General features: G+C 36.6%; 1 protein-coding gene across 8 annotated transcripts in view; it reads left to right on the forward strand.

The window, feature by feature from the left end:
* The window catches only part of SANBR (SANT and BTB domain regulator of CSR), a 53,789-nt gene extending 35,112 nt beyond the window's left edge, over positions 1-18,677 (forward strand). For 5 of the 8 annotated variants that reach the window (XM_004742021.3, XM_045077877.1, XM_045077878.1 and 2 more), the window contains 10 exons: positions 1,246-1,391; positions 2,131-2,230; positions 3,940-3,972; positions 5,070-5,169; positions 11,608-11,699; positions 12,583-12,611; positions 12,690-12,763; positions 13,539-13,627; positions 15,346-15,437; positions 16,838-18,677. In XM_004742021.3, the coding sequence (XP_004742078.1) occupies positions 1,246-1,391; positions 2,131-2,230; positions 3,940-3,972; positions 5,070-5,169; positions 11,608-11,699; positions 12,583-12,611; positions 12,690-12,763; positions 13,539-13,627; positions 15,346-15,437; positions 16,838-16,874 (792 nt within the window). In that variant the 3' untranslated portion in view covers positions 16,875-18,677. Of the gene's footprint in view, positions 1-1,245; positions 1,392-2,130; positions 2,231-3,939; positions 3,973-5,069; positions 5,214-11,607; positions 11,700-12,582; positions 12,612-12,689; positions 12,764-13,516; positions 13,628-15,345; positions 15,438-16,837 lie in introns of those variants that run through there. The other 3 variants (XR_006606044.1, XM_045077879.1, XM_045077880.1) reach the window with 3 other exon arrangements.
* The last annotated feature ends 5,719 nt before the right edge of the window (positions 18,678-24,396 follow it).

The raw sequence follows: 24,396 nt of genomic DNA on the forward strand, positions 1-24,396 counted from the left end.
TGCTCTTTGGTGGAAAATAACCTTATTCTACACCTCAAATTATTGCTACAAACAATTTTTTAATAAAATATTCAACATGAAAAGATAACCTGACATAGATGGAAATAGGTTACCAAGAAGGGGAACAGTAGAATTTATGCCACAGAAACTATAAATATTGGAATTATTGACACAGACTATGAAATAAAGAAGATTGCTAGTTTAAGTTGATAGAAGCTAAGCTTGGAAATTTTTGGTAGGGAATTATAAACTATAAAAAATGGGAGGCCTGGGTGGCTTAGTTGGTTAAGCAACTGCCTTCCACTTGGGTCATGATCCCAGGGTTGTAGGATCAAGCCCCAAGTTGAGCTCCCTGCTCAAAGGGGAGTCTGCTTCTCCCTCTCCCTCTGCCACTTCCCTGGCTTGTACTCTCATGCTTTTTCTCTCTCTCTCTCTCTGTCCAATAAATAAATAAATAAATAAATAAATAAAATATTTTTTAAAGAATAAATAAATAAACTATTAAAACATGACAAGGGGCACGTTTGGCTCAGTGGGGTAAGCATCTGACCCTTTTTTTCCCCTAAGATTTTATTACTTATTTGACACAGAGAGAGAGAGAGAGAGCACAAGCAGGAGAAACAGGAAAGGGAGAAGCAGGCCCCACCGCAGAGCAGGGAGCCTGATGCAGGGATTAACCCTAGACCCTGAGATCATGACCTGAGCGGAAGGCAGACGCCCAACCCACTGAGCCACCTAGGTGCCCTGTAACAATCTGACTCTTGGTTTTGGCTCAGGTCATGGTCTCAGGGTCATGAGATCAGGCTCTGTTCTCAGCGTGGACTCTGCTTAAGATTCTCTCTCTCTCCCTGTCCCTCAGCCTATACCCCTGTTCGTCCATGTACATTCTCTCTCTCTAAAATGAATAAAATCTGGGATGCCTGGGTGTCTCAGTGGTTTAAGCAGCTGTCTTCAACTCAGGTCATGATCCTAGTGTCCTGGGATCCAGTCCCGCATCGGGCTCCTTGCTCAGTGGGGAGCCTGCTTCTCTCTCTCTGCCTCTGCCTGCCATTCTGTCTGTTTGTGCTCGCTCACTCTCTCTCTCTGACAAAAAAATAAATAAAATCTCTAAAAAAAAAAAAAAGGTGGTAAAATGGTTGCTATGACGATATTGCCAGGCAAAGAAGAACAAAATCATACAATCATCTTTACAGGAACATTTCTATAACAAACAACCTCTCTAATTTAGTGTCTCTTATGACACAGGGTTGTAAAGTGAAGGACCATGTGGCTGCTCTTGAGGATCAAGGTGAAGGTGGAGATTTGCCATCCTGCCCAACTGCTAAAATACTGGACGATCTCCACAAACACAAAGATGTCATCGTTGTGCCTTTTTCTAAAGATACAGTTAGGTAAGGGCAGAGGGGGAACACTGTGCTGCAGCTTTATGTATGCTTCACATATCAGAATCCTCCATTCTCTAGTGTTTCCCCAAATCAATCCTCTGGTCATTTACATCATTTCAGAAAGCTTACTGAAATTATATGTTAGCTCCCATTCAGGGAAAGCAGGTGTTTACTTGGTCGGAAAAATACTTCAAAATATTGGAGGTCCAAGGGGAAGAAAAATGAATAAAAGGAGTCTTTGGTGATTGAAAGTTTGGGGCCCGCAATTCCTTTTTTGAGGGTTTTTTCTTTGCCCAAGTTACTTAAGCCCTTCTTAAATGCCTGATTGATGCAACTAGAAAAAAAAAGTCAGTCGTTGAGGTCATCTTACATAAATTTGAACTCCTTGAGTTTAGTCATTTCTGAAGTCACTTCTGTCATTTTGCAGTTGCAGCAGGTGGTCAGGTGGGGGAGTAGGGAACCCTTTAATGAAGGCCTTTCTCACAGAAGTACCAGTCATAGCAGCCCGTTTCACAACCTGGCAAGTGTTTGGTAGTACCATGGTGCTCCCCTATGGGCAGTGTCTTCTGCTGGGGGAATCACTAGATGAATCAAGCAATGTAAATGTTGAGGTGACATACTTTATGCTCAAGAACTATGTTTCTAAAGAGCGATTTATAAAATATTTGCAATAAAAAAGATATCATTGGCATTTCGCTTCTTATGAAATTGAATATTTCTCCATAAAATGTCTTTTTCTTTTAAGTGATTTTGGGGTTGGTCCCTGTGATGAAAAGAGTCTAGATTGTGATGTTTTACTGGAGCCAAATACACCATGGGGCCCCAAAAGTGTGGAGCTCAATGCTGTGAGTAGCTGTTTCACTTATTCTTTACTGATATAAACAACTGATGACATTTAATCTTTACCAGAAATGTAATTGGTTTAAACTTAAATTAAAATATTTGGTTGAGGGACGCCTGGGTGGCTCAGTTGGTTAAGTAGCTGCCTTCGGCTCAGGTCATGATCCCAGCGTCCTGGGATCGAGTCCCACATCGGGCTCCTTGCTTGGCAGGGAGCCTGCTTCTCCCTCTGTCTCTGCCTGCCATTCTGTCTGCCTGTGCTTGCTCTCGCTCCCTTTCTCTCTCTGACAAATAAATAAAATCTTTAAAAAGAAAAAAATTTGGTTGAAGGGTGGCCGGTTAGCTCAGTTGGTTAGAGCGTGGGGCTAATAAAGTATTTGCTTGATAAGCATTTACTGACTACCTGATCATAACACCAAGGTATTATGGTGACTTAGTAGGACTCTAAAGGTAATAGGACATGTTCCTTGCCCTCAACTAATAACTAATCAACTTAAATTTGGGGGAAAAATTTAACATGGTCTTCAGAGGTTTTATTATGGACACTAATAATTTGAGAATTAAAGATAGAGTGAATGGGGGGGCGCCTGGGTGACTCAGTGGGTTAATCCTCTGCCTTCGGCTCAGGTCATGATCTCAGGGTCCTGAGATCGAGCCCCACATCAGGCTCTCTGCTCGGCAGGGGGCCTGCTTCCTCCTCTCTGCCTCCTCTCTGCCTGTGTCTCTGCCTACTTCTGATCTCTGTCTGTGAAATAAATAAATAAAATCTTAAAAAAATAAAATAAAGATAGAGTGAATGGGATATTTTGTCCTCTCCTAATTCTATAAATTTCTTTTGGTACAAAATTCCTTTTTTTAAATTATAATCAGGAATTCATTTAGTTTTTGCAAGGTTTCAAAACAATTATTTTTCAGATGGCTGGATAGCTTTGGTTTTTTTGATTCTTGTTACTGACAACCAGGGAATCTCCAACTGCCTGTGAACTTCTGGGCTTTGTATTGGCTGAGGGAGCATTTACTTGACAAAGTGAAATATTCCGTGTAAAATGCATTGTAAACTTCAAATGTCTATAAATATTCAATCACTAACATTAATTTATGAATTATATACCAAATAGCAAATTAGATTTCTTGAATATCCATATATAATCTGGTTCCTTAACTTATAGTAAAATATAAACATTAAGAAGTAATTGAAGAGGCCCTTGTGGCCTACTCAGTTATGTGTCCAACTCTTGGTTTCAGCTCGGGTCATGATCTAGGAGTCATGAAATCAAGCCCCGAGTCACACTCTGCACAAAGTCTGCTTAAGATTCTCTCTCCTTCTGCTTGTGCTCTCTCATTCTCTCTCTCAAGCAAACAAATGCGTCCTTTTAAAAAAAAAAAGTGATTGAAATAGTTCAGAAAATAAGTTAGATTATCTCTACATGTGATTTGCTTATCCTTTGGAAATGACATTGGGAAGTATTGATTTTCTTTCTTCTTCTTCTTCTTCTTTTTTTTTTTTTTTTGTAAACATGTTCTCTAGGCAGCAGATACAAAAAATTTGTAATACATCATTTTCAGCCTGAGTTTTAAGTTATGTTTCAACCTGGAAAGGAATTATACTTGCAGCTTTTTTTCAGTTCTTCCACAGTCTCCACATAAAAGTAAGGAGCTGCAGTCTGGGTAGATGCAGATTTATTAATCTCCTATTCCTTTGTCTTTCTTATAGTTTTTGTCACTGAAAAATTGGACTCTGCAACTGGTAAGTAAGCAAATATATTCCACTTTCATGGATCTTTTTCTTCCACAATTAAAGTTTAGTTTAATAGAAACTTACCAGTATCTTATTTTACAGATTTTAGTTCAAATCAGTTATCCTTTCAGCTTCTGTAATTTAGCACTTACTGAAAATGCCATTGTTTAAAATAGACATATACTCTATTATCTTGTTGTATACTCCTTAAGTGTCCCTAATGACTTCTAAAACTCACATTTAAGTCACATTAGGACATAGAACAAAAAAACAAATCTATTAAATTCCAGGCGAAATTTGTTTGTTTGGTTGGTTGATTTTTTTTTCTTTTACCTATTTGCCACTACTCTGCCATCTGCCACCAATATTCACAAGAATGCAACTGAAATTTGGATCAGTGATGGCAGAAAGTGGGGTGGGTAGGCAGAAACAGGAAGCTGATGCAGCTATTGTTGAGTAATCCAGGACCACATTTATCCAGAGAATGTGTACCTATACTTGCTTATGAGACTACTTTGATAATGGCAATTATTATATTTTAATTTAATCTTAATATCAAGGAACATACATTCAGTTGAGTGATAAAGGTGCAGTTTAACAAATGCTGAGGACCTTTATGTGCCCATCACTCTGCTAGGATATGTGAAGGAAATAATATAAAAATGTTTATTGTAGGGGCGCCTGGGTGGCTCAGTTGTTAAGCATCTGCCTTCGGCTCAGGTCATGATCCCAGGATCCTGGGATCGAGCTCCGGGTCAGGCTTCCTGCTCCGCGGGGAGACTGCTTCTCCCTCTCCCACTCCCTCTGCTGTGTTCCCTCTCTTGCTATGTCTCTCTCTGTCAAATAAATAAAATCTTTTAAAAAAATGTTTAATGTAATGTGACTTTATCCTAAACATAGAAATTCATATGTCCATTTCCCAAATGTTACACTAGGCATTTATTACTTTATCAGATCTTGTGTGGCTCATTTAGAAAAGTGTGTTTGAAAAAAATTTATTTATCCAAAATAAATTTAGATAAATGTGTTTGAAAGAATCCATAAGAAATGTGTTAATACTATGTTTTTTAAAGGGTGTGTTTGTTTTGTTTTGTTTTTTAATTCAGAAACAACAATCGTTATTTTCAGAAGAAGAAGAATATACCACTGGATCTGAGGTCACTGAAGATGAAGTTGGAGACGAAGAAGAAATATCCAAGAAACAAAGTACTGATTTCTAAGATAAAATCAAGTCTCACTTTTATGAAGAGGTAGCATTTTAAAGTCTTTAATGCAAGGGGTGAGGAGTTAGCTCTGTAAGTCTACATGGTAGGCTGCAACATGGAAAAAAAGAAAAAGGAGCCTCCTCCATCAGGATTCCCAAATCCTGACACTAACACAGAATAATAAAAAATTATTTTAAAAAGTGCAGTGTTCTGAGAAATAATTCTCCACATTTTCACTTCAGGTGTAACATAATGGGTTTCTCAAAATGTGTGACTTATATCAGTGTGTGCCTGAGGTGATTTCAAGTGACACTCAAACGAAGCATTATGCAATAGTAATCAGAGTATGATTCTTTTTTTTTTTTTTTTTTCTTTTTTAAGATTTTATTTATTTGTCAGAGAGAGAAAGAAAGAGAGTACCAGCAGGGGGAATGGTGAAGGCAGAGGGAGAAGCAAGCTCCCTGCTCAGCAGGGAGTCCTGATGTAGGACTCGATCCCAGGACCCTGGGATCATGACCTGAGCTGAAGGCAGATGCCTAACCAACTGAACCACCCAGGCATCCCCCGAATATGATTCTTAAGAAATTAAAAACATGGGGCGCCTGGGTGGCTCAGTGGGTTAAGCCGCTGCCTTCGGCTCAGGTCATGATCTCAGAGTCCTGGGATCGAGTCCCGCATCGGGCTCTCTGCTCAGCGGAGAGCCTGCTTCCCTCTCTCTCTCTCTCTGGCTGCCTCTCCGTCTACTTGTGATTTCTCTCTGTCAAATTAATAAATAAAATCTTTAAAAAAAAAAAAAAAAAAAAAAAAAAGAAATTAAAAACATGATTTTATACAACTACAGAATAAACTTGTGTCAAAAGTTTTGAGCTCTTTGGCAAGAGAAATAAGGGAAAAAATTTGTTCAAAGAGCATTTGAAGACTTAGGTATTTATAGGCATTTGAAAAAGAATGTTAAAGAGTATTGCAAGTCAGATTCGAAACTAATTGATAACCAAGGCAGTAAACCAATCACCTTTGAGGTTATCTTCTAAACAGAAATCATTTGCATTTCTGTTAGATCCAAAAATCTGCAAGTTACAAATTTCACAGCATTTAGCCTTCAATCAACAGTAATAGGAGAGTCAGATACAGGATATTTTCCTTGAGATTTAAGTATTTCTACATGGCCTCTTAAGCAGTCCTCCAGTATGACACTAAAAGGACATACAACCCTCCCTTTGTCTTTTTTCCAAGTTTTATATATATTTTTTCTTGATGTGTCAAATGCTCTTATTAAAAAACTAGTTATTTATCAGTTATTTTATTTATCAATTATTTTAAAATTATAATTAGTCAAGGAGAAATGCTACTGTGTATTGTGTGAGGTTTTTTTCCCCACAGTTGATTGAGGTAGAATTTATAATGGAGGATGAATATAATGAATTTTAATAAAATTCGCCCATTTTTAAGTATACATATTGATGAGTTTTGGCATACAGTTGGGTAACCACTACCAAAGTCAAGACTAGAACATCACCCCAAAAAATTAACTCCTGCCCTTTTACACTCAATTCCCTTTCCCCAGTCCCACCCCTCAGGTCACCACGAATCTGCTTTTGTCACAGTGGTTTACCTTTTCTAAAGTCTCATGTAAATGGAATCATGGGTAGTCTTTTGTGTGTGGCTTCTTTCACTTAGTGTGATGTTTTTGAGTTTCAACTATATTGTTGTGTATGTAAGTAGTTTGTTCCTTTTTATTGCCCAGTAGTATTCTGCTGTATGACTATACCATAATTTTTTTATCCCTTCACCATTTCATGGACATTTGAGTTGTTCCAGTTCTTGGTTATTATGAATAATGTTGCCATGAACATTTGCATACAAGTCTGTGTGGACATAGGTTTTCATTTTTCTTGGGTAGATACCTAGGAGTGGAATTGCTGGGTATATTTTGTCTAACTTTATAAGAAACTGCCATATTGTTTTGCAAAGTGAAACATTTTGCATCTCACCACCAATGTATGGGAGTTACAGTTGCTACACATTTCTACCAGTTCTTGGTATTGTTACTTTTTTTACTTTTAGCCATTCTAGTGATAAATTGTTCTAGGCAACTTCTCGTGTGCTAATTGGCCATTTATATACCTTTTTCATGAAGTATTTTTTTTTAATGATGTTTTGCCTATTTTTTAGTTGGATTGTTTGCCTTATTATTGAATTATAAACATTCTTTATATATATTTTGGATACAAGTCCATATATTTTGCAAATATCTGTCCCCAGTTTATGACTTGCCTTTTATTTTTATTAATGATGTCTTTTGAAGAGCCAAAGTTATTAAATTATCTTCATGAACTCTAATGTTTTAGTTTTCCTTTTATGTTTCATGCTTTAATGACATGAATCTTTGCTTATGCCAAGGTCACAAAGATTTTCTGCTATTTTCTTCCAGAAATTGTATGATTTAAACTTTTCTATTTAAGTCTATGATCCCTTCCAGGTTAATTTTTATATATGGTATGAGTTACGGGTTGAGCTTCCCTATGTTTTCCTATAGGCATAGCAAGTTTCCCCCGAACTGTTTGTTGAAAAGAATGTTTTTTCCCAGGGCACCTGGGTGGCTCAGTGGGTTAAAGCCTCTGCCTTCGGCTCAGGTCATGATCCCAGGGTCCTGGGATTGAGCCCCGCATCAGGCTCTCTGCTTGGCAGGGAGCCTGCTTCCCCCTCTTTCTCTGCCTGTCTCTCTGCCTACTTGTGATCTTTGCCTGTCAAATAAATAAATTTAAAAATATATATATTAAAAAAAAAGAAGAAGAATGTTCTTCCCCCTTTGGATTACCTTGACACCTTTGTTTAAAAATCAAGTGATCATTTACATGTGGATCCATTTTTAAACTCTTTGCTCTCTTCCGTTGATTCTTATGTCTATTTTACATCAGTATTTCAGTACCACAGTCTTAATTTTTGTAGTTTTTAGTGATTCTTGAAATCTGGTGATGTATGTCCTTCAAAATTGTTCTTTTGTTTTAGATTATTTTCGTATTTTTAGGTGCTTTGCATTTCCTGTATATTTTAGATTAAAGGTCACTATTTCAACAAAAATACTATTGGAATTTGGGGGGGATCTTATTGAACCCAAGTATCAATTTGGAGAGAATGACTTTTTTTTTTTTTTTTTAATGATGGCAAGTCTTCTAATCCATGAATTTGGAATGTCTGTCCATTTATTTAATTCTTTAATGTCTCTCAACAATGCTTTGTAGTTTTAGTATGCAGATATTGACCATCTTTTGTTAAATTTATTCCTAAGTGCTTTTTCTATTCTGTTATAAATGGAAGTAGGTTTTTAAGAAAGTGTCCAGTTTTTCAGTTGGAAAATTTTTCAGTTGTTCCAAATGACCTTTTTTCTGTGTGATAAGTAATGTGCCCTTTTTATCTTGATTCTTTCAAGATTTTATTTTTACTTTCAGAAGCCTGACTTGATATGCCTAAGTGTGGTTTCCTTTATGGCTATCTTACTTGGTCTTTATTGAGCTTCCTGGATTTGTAAATTAATATTTTAAACAAAATTTGGGGAGCTTACAGTCATTATTCCTTTAAGTATTTTTTCTGTCCCTTTTTCTCACTCACATGCTAGAATCCAATACATGTATGTTAGACCTTTTGATATTGTCCCTTAGGTTTCTGAAGTTTTGTTTCATTTTCTTCATTCTTTGCTTTATTTTTTGGATTGGATAATTTCTAATGTTTGACTTCACATTTCACTGATATATTCTACCATTTCAGACTTTCTCTTGAGCCCATCTACTAAATATTTCAATTATTGTGCTTAGCAGTTCTAGAATTTCCACTTAGTTCTTCTCTTATAGTTTCCATATGTTTGTTGAGATTTCCTATGTGTTTATTCAATAACACCATTTTCCCTTTCAAAATATTTATAATAGCTGTTTTGAAATCATTGTGGGCTAAATCCAGTATATAAGCTCTCTCAGAATGTTTCTGTTGACTCTTTCTTTTCTGAGTGGTTCATACTTTTCAGTTTCTTCATCTTGTGACTTTTGGTAGATTATCTGTGCAATTCCTATTTTGTTCTTCTGAGGGGTTTTGTTCCAGTAGGCAGTTAACTTGCCTGACCCAAACTGCAAAATCTGTCTCCCTCATGTCTCCACACAGGTTTTTCTTGGCTATTAACTGCTGCTATTTTAGCCTGACCCTCAGGGTCATACCAGCCAGTATAATTTTACTTCTCAGGCAAGGTTTTGGACAAACTTTCTATTCAGATTTGGGACTTACCTGCTTAGTGGTTTCCTTGATTTGTGGACTCCCCCTAGATTTCTAGTTGTTTTTCCAGTCCTAAGTAAGACTCCTAGAGCTTGAACTCTATGCATTTTGGGAAGGTATTTAGTCAAAGGTACAAGAAACTCTGATCTCTCACCAAAAACAATTCTGTCTTACAGGAGTCAACACCTGAACCTAATTTCTGCTTGCCTGTTTAGCTGGATTTCCTCTGGTCTCCCATATACTTTCATGATTTAACACTCATTTGAGCAGAGTTTGTAGTCACATTTTAGATCTTAAGTCTTTTGTGACTTTCTTCCAAAATTTTCCCTTTAAACTTTCAGCTTCTCTTACTTTTAATTCTATCATCTTTTTCCTGGAACTGATAAGGCTATAATTTTCCTCCCTTGGTTCAAGGTATTGGGAAGTGCCCTCAGGCAGAAAGCCATAAACTCACAGTTCTCATCTTATGCATCTTTTTGTTTAAGATTTTAATTTTAATTCCAGTATAGTTAGCATACAATGTTAGATTAGTTTCAGGTATACAACAGAGTGATTCAACAATATTTTTTTTTTGAGATTTTATTTACTTATTTGAGAGAGAGAGAGAGAATGAGCATGAGCAGTGGGGGAGAGGCAGAGGGAAAGGGAGAAACAGACTCCCTGTTGGGCAGGGAGCCCAATATAGGACTCCATCCCAGGACCATGAGATCATGATCTGAGCCAAAGGCAGCCACTTACCCGACCGAGCCACCCAGGTGCCCATGATTCAATTCTATACATTACTCTGTTCATCTCTGTCAGTGTACTCTTTAATCCCTGTCTCCTGTTTCATTCCTCACCCTCACCCACTTCCCTATCTTATGCATCTTTTAAATGTAAACACTTTCTACCTCCCTTTATTTGCCAGTACCTACAGGTAACAGTTTATAATACTTTTGTTCTGTTTTTATCATGTTTTCTTTGAAAGGAACTTGTATTCACATTCCATTATCAAATCTCACCGTATCATGTTCATTAGCAATTTTATAATACTTGGTTTATCTACTGTTTTAACTATAAACACATGTCAGGGACTCAGAGCTTGGCAGGAGGCAAATAAATCTATCTAGATTTTTAATACTGTTTTTATTTTATTATTTTATTTTTTGAGTGTGTGAGCAAGCATGAGCATGAGTAGGGGAAGGGGGACAGAGGAGAGAGAATCTTAAGCAGGCTCCATGCACAGCACGGAGCCTGACTTGGGACTGGATCTCAAGACCCTGAAATCATGACCTGAGACAAAATCAAGAATGGGATGCTTGACCAACTGAACCCCCTCCCCACACACCCCCACCACCCCAGGGCATCTGGGTTATTTTTGTTTGATTATTTGTTTTATAGTATCTTCAAGGTTATCTTCCTTGTAGCACATTTTACAGGTTTTCCATTTGTGGTAGTAATATAAAGTTTCCTTTTTAAGATAGAGCAAAAACTACACAGCGTTTGTATACATCAATATACAAATAATTGATGTTTGGGAAAGTGATTTAATGTACCATCCTTACATTCAAACATTGATGTGAGAGAAATGCCCCTTTCTCCTCCTTCTTTTCTCTTCCTTTCCTTTCTCCTCTACATGGTGAACCAGAATAAATTCAGAATATTGATTGTAGGAATGCTCCAGTCCAGAATACAATTTGTCCCAAATCTGTTTCCTCCCAAGGTCATTTCTGTCCTGTCTCCATTTTGAGTCTCATAGCTCTTCCTCCTACCCAAGCAAAAGACATTTTAAAAATTTTTTGTGAGTTCACTTATATTACTCTCAAACTATGTTTTTCTGAGTTATAGTTATTTTTATATATATAAAAATTTGGTATTAGGTGTTGACTCCACTATCACATTCAATTCAGAGAAATATGTTGATTTTTTCCAAACATTTTCAACATCTAATTTCATTGGGACTCTAAATTCATTGCCTTGATTTTTTCCCCCAAAGTTTTTCATCAAGTAGAAAGAAGAAAAGTAAAATGAACCCCTGTGAAAACACATTCAGTTTGACTTTTCCATATATTTACTTTTTATTTAGAGGTGATTTGTTAGTTTTAAGAAAGTGTTTTTTAAAATAGTTTTATTGTTCTTAAGTAAGTAACAAGTGCATTGGAGAAGTATGTGAAATATAACATTGACTTTCTGTTGTCAGGGAAAAAGGAAAAGCCAAAGAAGTTCACAAAACAACCAAAAAAGCAGATGTCTTCACCCTGTGGTCAGAAGAAAGAAAAGGCCCTAGAGAAGGTAGCTCTAAATTATCCATTACTGTTGTAAAGTTCATACTGAGTAATAAGCGAGCAAATATAGCCAAGGAAAATCTGAAGAAGAATAAAAATATATCACAGTGGAATGCTAGCAGTATTAAAAATGAACAAAGTCCGTACAAACTGAGATAAAAATCTCCAAGATATATTGATAAGTGAGAAAAGGAAAAGTGCTAAACAGTATGTGTTTTGGCATATTCTAACATTTCTGTAGCATGGATAGAGGAATATATATGTCTTTATATATGCATTAAATGTCTCTGAAAAACTGCACAGGAATTTGATAAAGACTCATTGCCTCTAAAGAAGGAAATTGGGAAACAGACTTTTCACTATATGTGCTATTTGTAACTTTTGAATTTTGAACCAATATTACTTATTCAAAAAGAAGATAGACTTTGAAATAAGAAAAGCAAAGTAGACTTTATAATTTTTAAATAAATGTATTTTATGGCCTTTTAAAATAATTCTTATTTCCCATGATTTTGAAGGAAGGGGTAAAAAGCCAGGTAGGAATAAAAGGACAGTAGTAATCATGTTTGACTAAAAGAGAAACCATGGGTTCCAAAAATGTATGAAAGGCTGGGTTGTGACTAGTTCCACACAATTACACTGGACAGGTTATACATTCATCTGCATGCTAAGTACCATAAGCAGACAACTCAGTAAATTCTAAAAGTTTGCATAAGCTGGGGCTTCCAGGTCAGACTGATAGAGCTGGATTCAAATTCTAGATCTGTATCTCTTTGGACAAGTTTCTTAACTTCTCTGAACCTGTTTTATTGCTGCTTTTTGTTACTAACTATAAAACTAATCGGTAAATGTGTTCTAATTGAGCCTTAATGTTGTCTACTCTTTTTTAGTCAACTTCTAGAGATGTGTCTCCTTTCATGTGAGTATTCCTCCTTAATCCAATCAGATACCCACTCTTAAAGCATCAATGCTGATTTTTGTTTAATTTTTCTAATAGTGTGAGTATGCAGAAGAATAAATGGGATGCCACAAGATCCTTGAGATTCAACCAGGATGCACAAAGGGAAGATGGTAAGTTATAATATGTACATAATGTACAAATTCGGTATAAGTATCAATGATAGGAATCTTTCATTTTATGAAGTATGCTGAATAGCTTAAAATGTTCAAACTAGAATGAGGCTCAGAATTTACACATTCCCTTAGGAAGCAACCAGAATTTTTATTTGTTTGTTTGTTTGTTTGTTTGTTTGTTAAAAGATGGTGGGGGAAGGAAGGCTTTGCAGAATCCCAAGCAGGCTCCTCTCTGAGCACAGAGCCTGATGTGGGGCTTGATCTCATGACCCTGAGATCATGACCTGAGCTGAAATCAAGAGTGGGACACTCAACCAACTGAGCCACCCAGGTGCCCCTTAACCAGGGTTTTATTAGTAGACAATCCCTGTAGATAATGTACATATTTTATATTTATATATATATATGTGTGTGTGTGTGTAGTGTATATAGGTGTATGTGTATGTGTGTGTGTATGTATATTATATATGTTACATATAATATACACCTGTGGTTTGGAGGTGTCAAGCTGATTGTTGCCCCTTACTTGCACTCTAAAGATGACTATCATGTTTTAGGTTGGTTTACAGTAGCCTTAAAAGCAGCACAATTATCTATATGAGCCATTTACCACTTGCTACCTGAAGTTCTTCAAAGATAAATAAGTGTATATGTCTATAAAATGGTATCCAATGGTATTTTCATAAATTCTCAATAACTGAAGTGTTCTTTAAGAAATAAAAATTATAAATCATCCTCATAAAATGTTAGGTTTCTTATTTTTTACCTGCAGATCAGCGACGGATGTCTGAAATTACAGGGCACCTTATAAAGATGAGATTGGGTGATCTGGACCGAGTCAAGTCAAAGGAAGCAAAAGAAGTAAGAATAATGTGCTAGTATACCGTGCTTGCTTAGATATACCTTCCTACTTTGTTTTCATCATGAGGTATATAAAGATGCTCTAGAAAGAATCTGAAAAGACCAACTTAAATACTTTAATATATTTTTATATTCTCTCACAGTTAGCTTGACTCAGACAAATGTTCTCCATGTTATTATCCATGGCCCATGGGTCCTCTATAGCACACATAGTAACGTAGTTTATTCCTGGAAGTATACTGTCACCCCAACAGTAGATTAACCATGAATGGCTGACCAAATACTGACTACCCAGAGGGTGACTTTTTGGAAGTTGCTGATTTCAGTTAACTCTGTAGTCAGTGCTTAGATACTATTTCTAAAATAAAAGGTCATCTTGCTGAAAGTGATGACTAGAAATACCGATGTTCTTACTAAAGTTATGTATTAGTCATAACACTATTTATCAACATTAGTATTAGTATTATGTATTTATAATTACTCTTGCCCTAATTCTTTTATTTAAAAATTTACTTCCTTATAAAACTTCTAAAATATTCCTTTTTTAAATTTTAATTCCAATATAGTTAACATACAGTGTTAAAACTTATAAAATCTTTGTGACCTTGGTTAGGCAAATATTTCTTAACCATGACACCAAAAGCATGATCTATAAAAGAAAAAATTGACAATTTGGACTTCACCAAAATTTGAATGACACTATTTTTGAGTGTCACTTTTTTTTTTTAAAAGACACTATTAAGAAAACAAAAACATGAGAAACTATGTGTAAAACACTTACCTGGTAAAGGATTTGTGTCCAGAATATACAAAGAACTCTGAAAATAATAAAATAAATAATCCAATAAAACTATATGGGCAAAAGATTAACCAGACACTTCATGAAGGAAGGGCTGCAGATGGCAAATAAGCACACAAAATGGTGTAACATCATTAGTCATTAGGGAAATGTAAATATAAACCTCAGTGAGATACCCCTGGATACCAACTTGAATGTCTTAAAAAAAAAAAAAAAGTAAAGAAATGCTGGCCAGTTTGGAGAGCAACTGGAACTCTCAGAGGGAGCTAGTAGGAACACGGAAAGGAATGGCCACTTTGGAAAACAGTTTGTCAGTTTCTTATAAAGTTAAACACTTACTCACTGCAGAGATCAGTTCATACATGTTTATGGTGGTTTTATTCAGAATTGCCAAAAACTAGAAACAACCCAAATGGCCTTTACCTGGTAAATGAATAAGCCAACTGTGAAACATGTAAAAAAGAAAGAGCTAGTGATAAATCAGCAACATAAATGAATCTCCTGCACATTATGCTAAAGTGAAAAATGCCAGACTAAAAAGGCTCCAGGCTGTACGATTCTACTTATATAATGTTTTGAAAAATGCAAAACTATAGAGACAATAAAAGAGATCAGTACTTTCCAGGAACTGATGGTGGCAATGGGTTGACTTATGAGAAGCACCAGGGGGTTTTCTTGGGGCAGTGGAAGTGATGTATGTCTCCCTTGTAAGTATTTGTTAGAATTCAGAACTATACACTACAAAGGGTGAATTTCACTGTATGTAAAACTATTCACAGAAATTATAATTCAAAGAGCCTGAATTTTAAAAATCAAAATAAAACTGCTTGTTAGCTAAAAAGTAATGCCATTTTAATAAAGCAGAGCTTCTGTTGATTCCATAAAAATAACAACTTCATTTTGCCACTTTACTCTGAAGTTCGCAGGAGGTATTTATTCCAGACTCGAAGCGCAAATCAAGGCCTCAGTGCCAGTCACTACACGGCAAAGCAGCTCAGAAAAAAATACAAGGTAAATCAGTATAAACAAATTCAGAATGCCACTGGCTTTGAAATAATTTTCTTTTCTTTCTTTCTTCTCTTTCGGTGGGGGGTGTGTGAAGATTTATTTATTTATTTTTAGAGAGAGAAAGAGGGAGTGCAAGCAGGGGGAGGGCCAGAGGGAAGGAGCGAGAGAGAATCTCCCGCAGACTCCCCCCCCGCCCTGCCCCCTGAGCATGGAGCCCCATGCAAGGCTCAATCCCAGGACTCTCAAATGACCTGAGCTGAAGTCAAGAGTAGACCGCTTAATGGACTGACCTACCCAGGTGCCCCGTGATTTTCTTTTTCTAGGGAAAATCATATGAACACTAGCAGTACATAATTGACGTTTTGTTTTGTTTCAAGGATTAGATGATCAAGACACTAATCAGAACCAGGTTTTAACTTAAACTTAAGGCTTGAAAAGGTCATAAGCATAAAATTTAATGAGAGTTTTTTTTTTTTTTTTTAAGTTTTCTGTTGATTGAATCAGCTCTGTTCTGAGCCAGCAGCGGATGGGAATGTAAGCTCTACTGCTACTGTGAATTAGTAGAATTTTATACTGTTTATATGTTATATGTTATTTGTTTAAATCATTGAAGTCATTCCTGTTCCTTATTTTATTTCTCTTAATAAAGTCTAACTTGTTGGATTCTCTGTCATTTTAAGTCACAAATTTTCTTTTAAAGATTAATAGTTACTGAGATTGGATCATTAATTCTACAGATCCAAATGCCTTATCAGCAATTCTGACATCTGAAACCTCAGAAAGCCAACAAGAGGGACGCCCGGGTGGCTCAGTTGGTTAAGCAGCTGCCTTCGGCTCAGGTCATGATCCCAGCGTCCTGGGATCGAGTCCCACATTGGGCTCCTTGCTCAGCAGGGAGCCTGCTTCTCCCTCTGCCTCTGCCTGCCATTCTTTCTGCCTGTGCTCGCTCTCTCTCTGATAAATAAATAAAATCTTTAAAAAAAAAAAAAATTGCCAAGACTTTAAAAAAAAAAAAAAAAAAGAAAGCCAACAAGACTTTCTTTGTTTGCCACTTTGTGGCAACTCAAACCCAGAATGAGCTACTGTGATGCTATTTATAGTTTTTATTTATCTCACTGAATATAAATGTTCATTTGTTTCACTGAAGAAACATTAATATGTTTGATTATAGGGCACCGCTGCAATCCATAATATACAATATATATATGATGTTATCTCCCTACCCCCCCAAAAAAAATCTGAATTCCAAAATATGTGTCATTCCAAGGGATTTTAAAAATGTATTATGGGGCTACATGAAATTTCATTAAACTTTGATGGTGTCAAGCAAGCATAACATAAAGCAACAACTTCCTATTATTTTAGAAGCACCTCTGACCTTCTTTTCTATTTAAAAAATCTAGGTCTAAAAGCCGTTTTGGTCCAGGGCGTCCTGCATAAAGCACCTTAACTATAACTAAAAAGAAGACACACCTCTGGACATCTGAAATTGCTCACTTCTTGAAGATCTTCCGAACAATGACTTCTAAATGTTTTAAGTTATTTGTTAATTATTCTTGCACTACATAAATCATAACACTGAAGGAAACACATAGTTAGGCCTTCTGAAACCTAAAATTGTAAATATGAAACTTCTTAAATCTGATTTTCCTTTAATGTGATACTAGGCTATGTAGAACATTAGCATTTACAAATTTGCATAGTTAAGACTCCTGATATTTGTTATCCTTTATTTATTTGAAAGAAAGGATACCTAAACTCTCAAGTAGCTAAGACTTTTTAAGACCTTAAAAAATTAAGGGACCACAGCTAGGTGGTGGTGCTGTGCATGTCTTTCAGGCTGTAAATCTTGGGATAGCATTGGGAACTGCAGCTTATGTGATGAAACTCCCAGTGATGCTGATTTTAAGTTTGCATGAATATTAAGGAGTGACAGGTCTCCAGATTGCATTAAATAAATTTTCAGGGTCTGAGGTATTTCCTGTGTTGGCCAGGAGGGTTAATTTTTTTCAGCATTATTCCATGGAAAGCACAATGTTAATCCAACTTGTTTTTCTTTCAGTTTCTAATGCTTATCTGTTGGTTATCTGAGCTGAAATTACTGATTATTACCTCTTGTTCTGTGACACTAGTGCCATTCTGAATGTGTTAAAATAACTATTGATAGTTTTAGGATCGTGAATCATTTCAGTTGTTTGAAACACCCACTGTGCAGTTCTCGGGGCTCTAAAACTTAACCATATTTTGAAAGCCATTCAAATAGCCCCTTCCAACAGTTAAAGTTATTTTTTACTTTAGCAATATCTAGAAAGCAACATTCCCAAAAACATCTGATGGGTGAAAAATGGCATGCATTCAGTAGAAATCAAACTGAATTCTGTTTTATAGATCATGTCTTAATTTTTCTAACCAAGCAGAAAGAGTGCTCAGGGAAAATTTGTTCCAAACCATAAGCATATAAAAAATTTTGTGTTTGGAAATTACTTGTGTGTAGACCTCTGGAAAACTTTAAGATGCACTGTTTCTATTTTCAGTCTTCATTTGTCTTGTAATTGGAATTTCTTCAAATTATTTAGAGAACAGGCTTTGATAATGTGTGACAGAATGGCAGTCTCTATTGAAATACTGTAGTGCTAAACTCAGTTAACACATAAAAAAATCATTTTAAGTGAGTGTTTTAGTTGATAAATGAAGCTAGATGTTACTCGATGTTATATGTGTGGCTTTTCCAAGTTTTTTGAACTTCTGTTTGCAAATTTTGTTCTAGTTTAGATGTTTTTCAGTTGTTTGATGTTTTTGAAATAGATTATAAAATTTTTATTTTCAAAAGAAAATGTTTTATGGTACATGATCTGTAAGCTCTGTTAAAAACCAGAGTCTTGTTTTTTTTACTGTATTCTCAAAAAGGCTTAAGGCCTGTCCATATTCTATAGGGCAGTGATGGTCACTACTAGAAGAGGAAGTCTGCTCTTTAGATTTTTAACTAATGGTAAAAAGGCAAATTGCTTCTCCCCTGGGAGGACTGTACCAGTGAATTGATTTTTACAAACCAGAATTTATCGGATTTTGATTCTCTTCAGAATATGATTTTTATTTTGTTAATGTCTGTAATATATAGCACAGGTACCAAAAACATTGTAATCATATTCTTAATTGTATTTCTTTTGCCAAATACTTCAGAAGGGTTTAATTAATTCTGAATTCACATGTCTTTAATTGAAATAAATGTTAATGTCAAGAGTTGTTTGCAAAGTCCCTTGATCTGAATCATTCCACCCTCTCAGAAATAGTCTGGGTGGGCTCTAGAGCACAGGCTTTCATGAAAAAATTAGCTCCTTTAAAGGTGGTACTTTATACGTTTTAAGATGGCTTTAAATGAGGTTATCCTGGTAAAGATTCAGCCAGATATCTAAAGGATAAAATATTGCAGGAAGATTACATGGTAGCAGAGCTGATTCCACACTGTTGCATCATGTTGTCATTTTCCCTCTTCAGAACATTCAGCCAGATATTGTGAGATGTGCTAATTGCTTTGGAAGCTGAGGCTAAACCCCTATGATGCTAATCTGCTAAGGGCAAATTTTAATATAAAAATAACAGAAAATACCTTTTACATCTAATGCCTGGGATTGATTCTTCAGCTATCCTTCAGCTATTTATTAAGCAACTATTATGAATCTCACCTTTTTGTACCTCCCAGTTAAAAGGTACCAGGATACCTAGCCAGTTCAATTCAAATAGACTAGCTTCCCCACTCTCATTTAAAGCCCATCTGGTGGGGAAGATGATGTGGTGACCACAGTGTTCCCACCCTTATGGGATTGTTGGAGGATTAAATGACTTAATAAATCTAAAACAATTAGAACAGTCTTTTCTGGCTTATAGTATACCCTCTATCAATGTTAATTATTATTATTGTTGCATAGTTATTTTAATATTTGCAAAGTAGCCTTAAATTCTTTAAGATGGGAGTTTTATATCCCTCTTCCTATATTTTGAATTGCTAAGAATGGTGGGTGTGGGTGTGTATTTAGTGCAAGAAAAAAAAGAGGCACTTAATACTTTGGTGGTTGTTATGGCATCATGTGTTACTTAAATATATTAAAGGGTTTGGCTTATATTTAGACAAAGTTAACAGAATTTGAGGGAGGAGCTAGATAGAAAAACCATTTCCTGATACTGCTAGTGACCTATACTGTTTTCCGACTTTTACTGAAGGAGAGAGTGAGAACTACAGATAGTCTTAGAGCCACCCTCCTGCCAAGATGTATTATTTTCTTTCTTTCTTTCTTTCTTTCTTTCTTTTTTTATTTATTTGGCATAGATTGAGAGAGAGAGGGAGATAGTAAGCTCAAGCAGGGGAAGTGGCAGGCAAGGAAGAGGGGAGCCTAATGCAGGGCCCAATCCCAAGATCCTGGGATCAGGGATCATGACCTGAGCGGAAGGCAGCCGCTTAGCCGACTGAGCCACCCAGGGGCCCCATCCCCTCACTTTCAATCTGCCTACAAGAGACTTTTCAAGTCTCTTGTAGGCAGCATTATAGATGGGTCTTGTTTTTTTTAATCTACTTTTTAAAATCTATGTCATTTTGATTGGAGCATTTAGTCCATTTACATTCAAAGTATATAGGGATATAGGTATAGATAGGTATTTTGCCATTTTGTTAACTTGTTTTGTGGTTGTTTTGTAGTTCTTCTCTATACCCTTTCTTTTTCTTGCTCTCTTCTCTCACAGTTCACGGATTCTCTTTAGTGATATTTTTGGATTCTTTTAATTTTTTGTTTATCTATGACTGTTTTCTGATGTGTGGCTACCATTCAGTTTGTATATAACATCTTCTGTATATAGCAGTCTGTATTAAGTTCATGATCACTTAAGTTTGAACCCATTCTTTATTCCTCTCCACCCCACATTTTAGCTGCATAGTGTCATACTTTACATCCTTTTATTTTGTGAGTTCCTTGACTAATTTTTATAGATACACTTACTTTTACTGCTTCTGTAAGTAGCAGAAGAAGCTTCTTATTTTTCTTATGGTCTCTGCTTTCCACTCCCAGAGTCCCCTTTAATACTTCTTGTAGGACTGATTTAGTGGTGATAACTCCTTTAGCTTTTGTTTGCCTAGGAAACTCTATCTCTTCTTCTGTTTTGAATGGTAGGCTTGCTGGATAGACTATTTGTGATGCAGATTTTTTTTTTCCCTTTCAGCATTTTGAATATATCATGGCACTTCCCTTTGGCCTGCAAAGTTTGCTAAAAAGTCTGCTGATAGCCTTATGGGTTTCCCATGTATGGAACTGTCTTCTTTTCTCTTGCTGCTTTGAAAATTCTTTTTCATTACTTTTGCCATTTTAATAACTATGTGGCTGGCTGTGGACCTCCTTGGGTTGATTTTGTTGGGGGAACCTCTGTGCTTCCTGGATCTGGATATCTCTTTTCTTCCCCAGATTAACAAAGTTTTCCGCTATTATTTCTTCAAAGAAATTTTGTGCCCCCTTTTCTTTCTCTTCATCTTCTGGGATCCTTATACTGTGAATGTTATTACACTTGATGGAGTCACTAGTTCTTTAAGTCTACTCCCATTTATATAATTGTTTTTTCTCTAACGTTCTTGGCTTGATTACTTTCTGTTATTCTGTTGTCCAGGTCACTAATTTTTCTTCTGCTTCCTCTAGCATACTATTTATTCCATACAGTATATTTTTTATTTCATTCATTGTTCTTCATCTCTGATTGGTTCTTTTTATCTCTGTGTTAGTATCTCACTGAGGTCCTCCATTCTTTTCTCAAGTCCAATGAGTATCTTTTTATGATCATTACTTTAAATTTTCTATCAAGCTTATTACTTATCTCCATTTCTCTTAGGTCTCTTGTTACGGTTTTGTCATTATTTCATTTAGGACATAGTCTTCTGTCTCTTCATTTTGTCTAATACTCTGTGTCTGTTTCTCTGTTGGGAAAGTCAGCTACATTTTTTGATCTTGGGGGTAATGGCAGTAGGAGGAGGAAGTCCTCTCATGCAGTGCAGTCTAGGGTCACATTGGGCCTGAGTGTAGGCAGACCAGGCATTTGCCAGAGATGCAGTAGCACCAAACTGCTGGATGCTTTCCCTGTGTTGTCACCTGAGAAGTTTTTGTTGGTGGGTGGAGGCTGCAATGAGCAGACTGTCTGCCCCTAGCCCACTGTTGGGGCCATTGTCTAACTGGTGTATGTGGCTATCTACCCTTCACCCCAGGGCAGGAGTAACTTTGCAGTAGTGTTGGCTCCTGTCAGGGCAGCTTGCACACTGGCAGGCTTATGGCCCTGGTTAACAAGGTATGTGCTGATCTACTTGTGAAATGAGACCTGCCACCTTGCAAGGACCAGGGTCAGCCTAGGTAGATCTGCAAAGCATACATGGACATGGTACACAATTTTAACAAGGCACATGTAGGAGTTAGGCAGGGCCCATAAAATGCAAAGCACTCTGGTCAGGAGAGTCATATTGGCAAGGTTTGCACCAGTCTTCTGGGGGAGAGGACCCACAGCACAGGGAATGAGGTGTGACTGGAAAGGACAGATCTGCCAAAGCCAGGTGGGGTGCTCCCAGCAGTTTGTAAGAGACCTAAGTGAAAAGAAGATAAGTCATATGCCTGATAGAGATGGTAAAGTAACGATTGTAGGGGGTGCTGGCTGGCTTAGTCAAAAGAGCATGTGACTCTTGATCTCAGAATTTTGAGTTCAAGACCCACACTGGGTACAGAGATTACTCAAATAAATAAATAATGATAAAATTCTGGACTTAAGAAAAGAGTGAGAGGGCGGGGCTTGGTGAAAGCAAGTTAAATAGTAGACATCAGTGTGTGCTGTTTCCTGCAGATGGCCATGTATTCATTCTTCTAATCATAAGTAGTCATCTACTTAGGGAAGAAAGTGGACTTTTTTCCCAGTAAGTAGTAAGTAGTGTAACTAAATAGTTATTAAATGACATCTAGCTTTGTCTGATGAATCAGACTTTCTGACAGTGGTTCTGGAGTGAGCCTGGAGTCACCAGGTGAATCTGTTACACAGATGGGTTGAAAAACCACACTGCTATGTGACACAATATCTACTTTTATTTTATTTATTTTAAAGATGTTATTTTTAAGTTATCTCTACACTCAATATGGGGCTTGAACTCACAACCCCAAGATCAAGAGTCATATGCTCCACCCACTGAGCCAGCCAGGAGCCCCAAGGTGATATCTTTCAATGACAACACTGTAAACCTCAGCCAGAAATATGTTCGGGAGCATTAAAAAAAAAATCAGAGTAGTATGGATTCTGACAGCAGAGCACTGCCATAAGGTGGCACTAAAAGTACAAGGAAACCGTAACTTAAATGAAATCACACAATGCACTTTACGCTGAGCCTTCTTACCAAGTGTGTCTGTGTATACTGTTTGTATAAGAAAACAGAATATTGGAAAAACAACTAGTGAGGGAAATTATAGTTAAAACACATGAGGAATCCTAGGAGGCAAGTGAGAAAAAGGAAGACAAACAGAAAAAGAACAAGGAGTATTACTTTTCAGATAAAGTTTAAAGTTGATGCCCTTCCTCAGTGCCAGAACTGCCTGTTCTCACAGCCAAGCTCTTTGCATATTTATTCTACAGGTTCTATAAGCATTTAGAAGGCTACGGTGGTTCTGAAAAATGGAGAGGGGGAAAAATATTTAAATAATCTGAACAAGCCAAAATAAGTGAGAAAAAGTGAGTTAATACAACTTGTTAAATATATAATAATGAAATGTTCCTTCTTTTAGTAAATATTTTAATTTACCAAACAACATCCTTTAAATGAGTAAGTTAAGGTCCAAATTTCCTAGCCAGCCAAACTGTGGGCACTGTCCTCACTGCAGTTGTCCAGAGATCGGCTGCCCTGTTCCTCCTGTCCTGCTGGGCAGAGATAGCAGACAGATTTACGTCAATATGTTAATGGAGGGTATGTCAGTGATAGAGCAGAGGAGGCAGAATTATGGATTCTCTTTCTTTTCACTTTCACTTGCTGGTATTCTCTTTTTGCTTATCATTAAATATTTCAAATAGATGGAGGAAGTCCAGAGGGTAATACAACAAACATCTAGGTACCCTCCATTCAGCATTTTGACATTAATAGCATGATATATATATATATTTTTAAAGATTTTATTTATTTATTTGACAGAGAGAGATCACAAGTAGACAGAGAGGCAGGCAGAGAGAGAGAGGGAAGCAGGCTCCCTGTTGAGCAGAGAGCCCGATGCGGGACTCGATCCCAGGACCCTGAGATCATGACCCGAGCTGAAGGCAGCGGCTTAACCCACTGAGCCACCCAGGCGCCCCTGGAATGTTTCATTTCTTATAAAAATATATATATCATGCTGGGGCGCCTGGGTGGCTCAGTGGGTTAAGCCGCTGCCTTCGGCTCAGGTCATGATCTCAGGGTCCTGGGATGGAGTCCCGCATCGGGCTCTCTGCTCAGCAGAGAGTCTGCTTCCCTCTCTCTCTCTCTCTCTCTGCCTGCCTCTCCATCTACTTGTGATCTCTCTCTGTCAAATAAATAAATAAAATCTTTAAAAAAAAAAAAAAGAAATGAAACTTTCCAAAAAACCTTCATCCTTTTACAGATAATCCTTCTTCCAGCTTTTACTTTCTTGGAAGTAAACACTTGACTGAATTTGTTGTTTATTATGCCCATGCATATGTTGTTAGACTTTAACTGCATTTATCATGTATCTACAGCACAATATACTATATAAAATTTATACATGATGAAATCATACCTTATATCTCCTTATGTGATTTTTTAGAATGTAAGTTATGTTTTTGAAACTTAAAAATTTTGAGACAGGTTAAGTTTCTTTATTTTAGCTATTCTATAGTAATCTATTCTATGAATCTACCAAAATGTCCTTATCCATTTCCTGTCAGTGGACATGGAGGTTATTTTCAGTTTTTCTCT

This window comes from Mustela putorius, unplaced genomic scaffold, assembly GCF_011764305.1.
Source record: "Mustela putorius furo isolate JIRA1106 unplaced genomic scaffold, ASM1176430v1.1 tig00000224_pilon_pilon_pilon, whole genome shotgun sequence".
NCBI classification, from domain to species: Eukaryota; Metazoa; Chordata; class Mammalia; order Carnivora; family Mustelidae; genus Mustela; species Mustela putorius.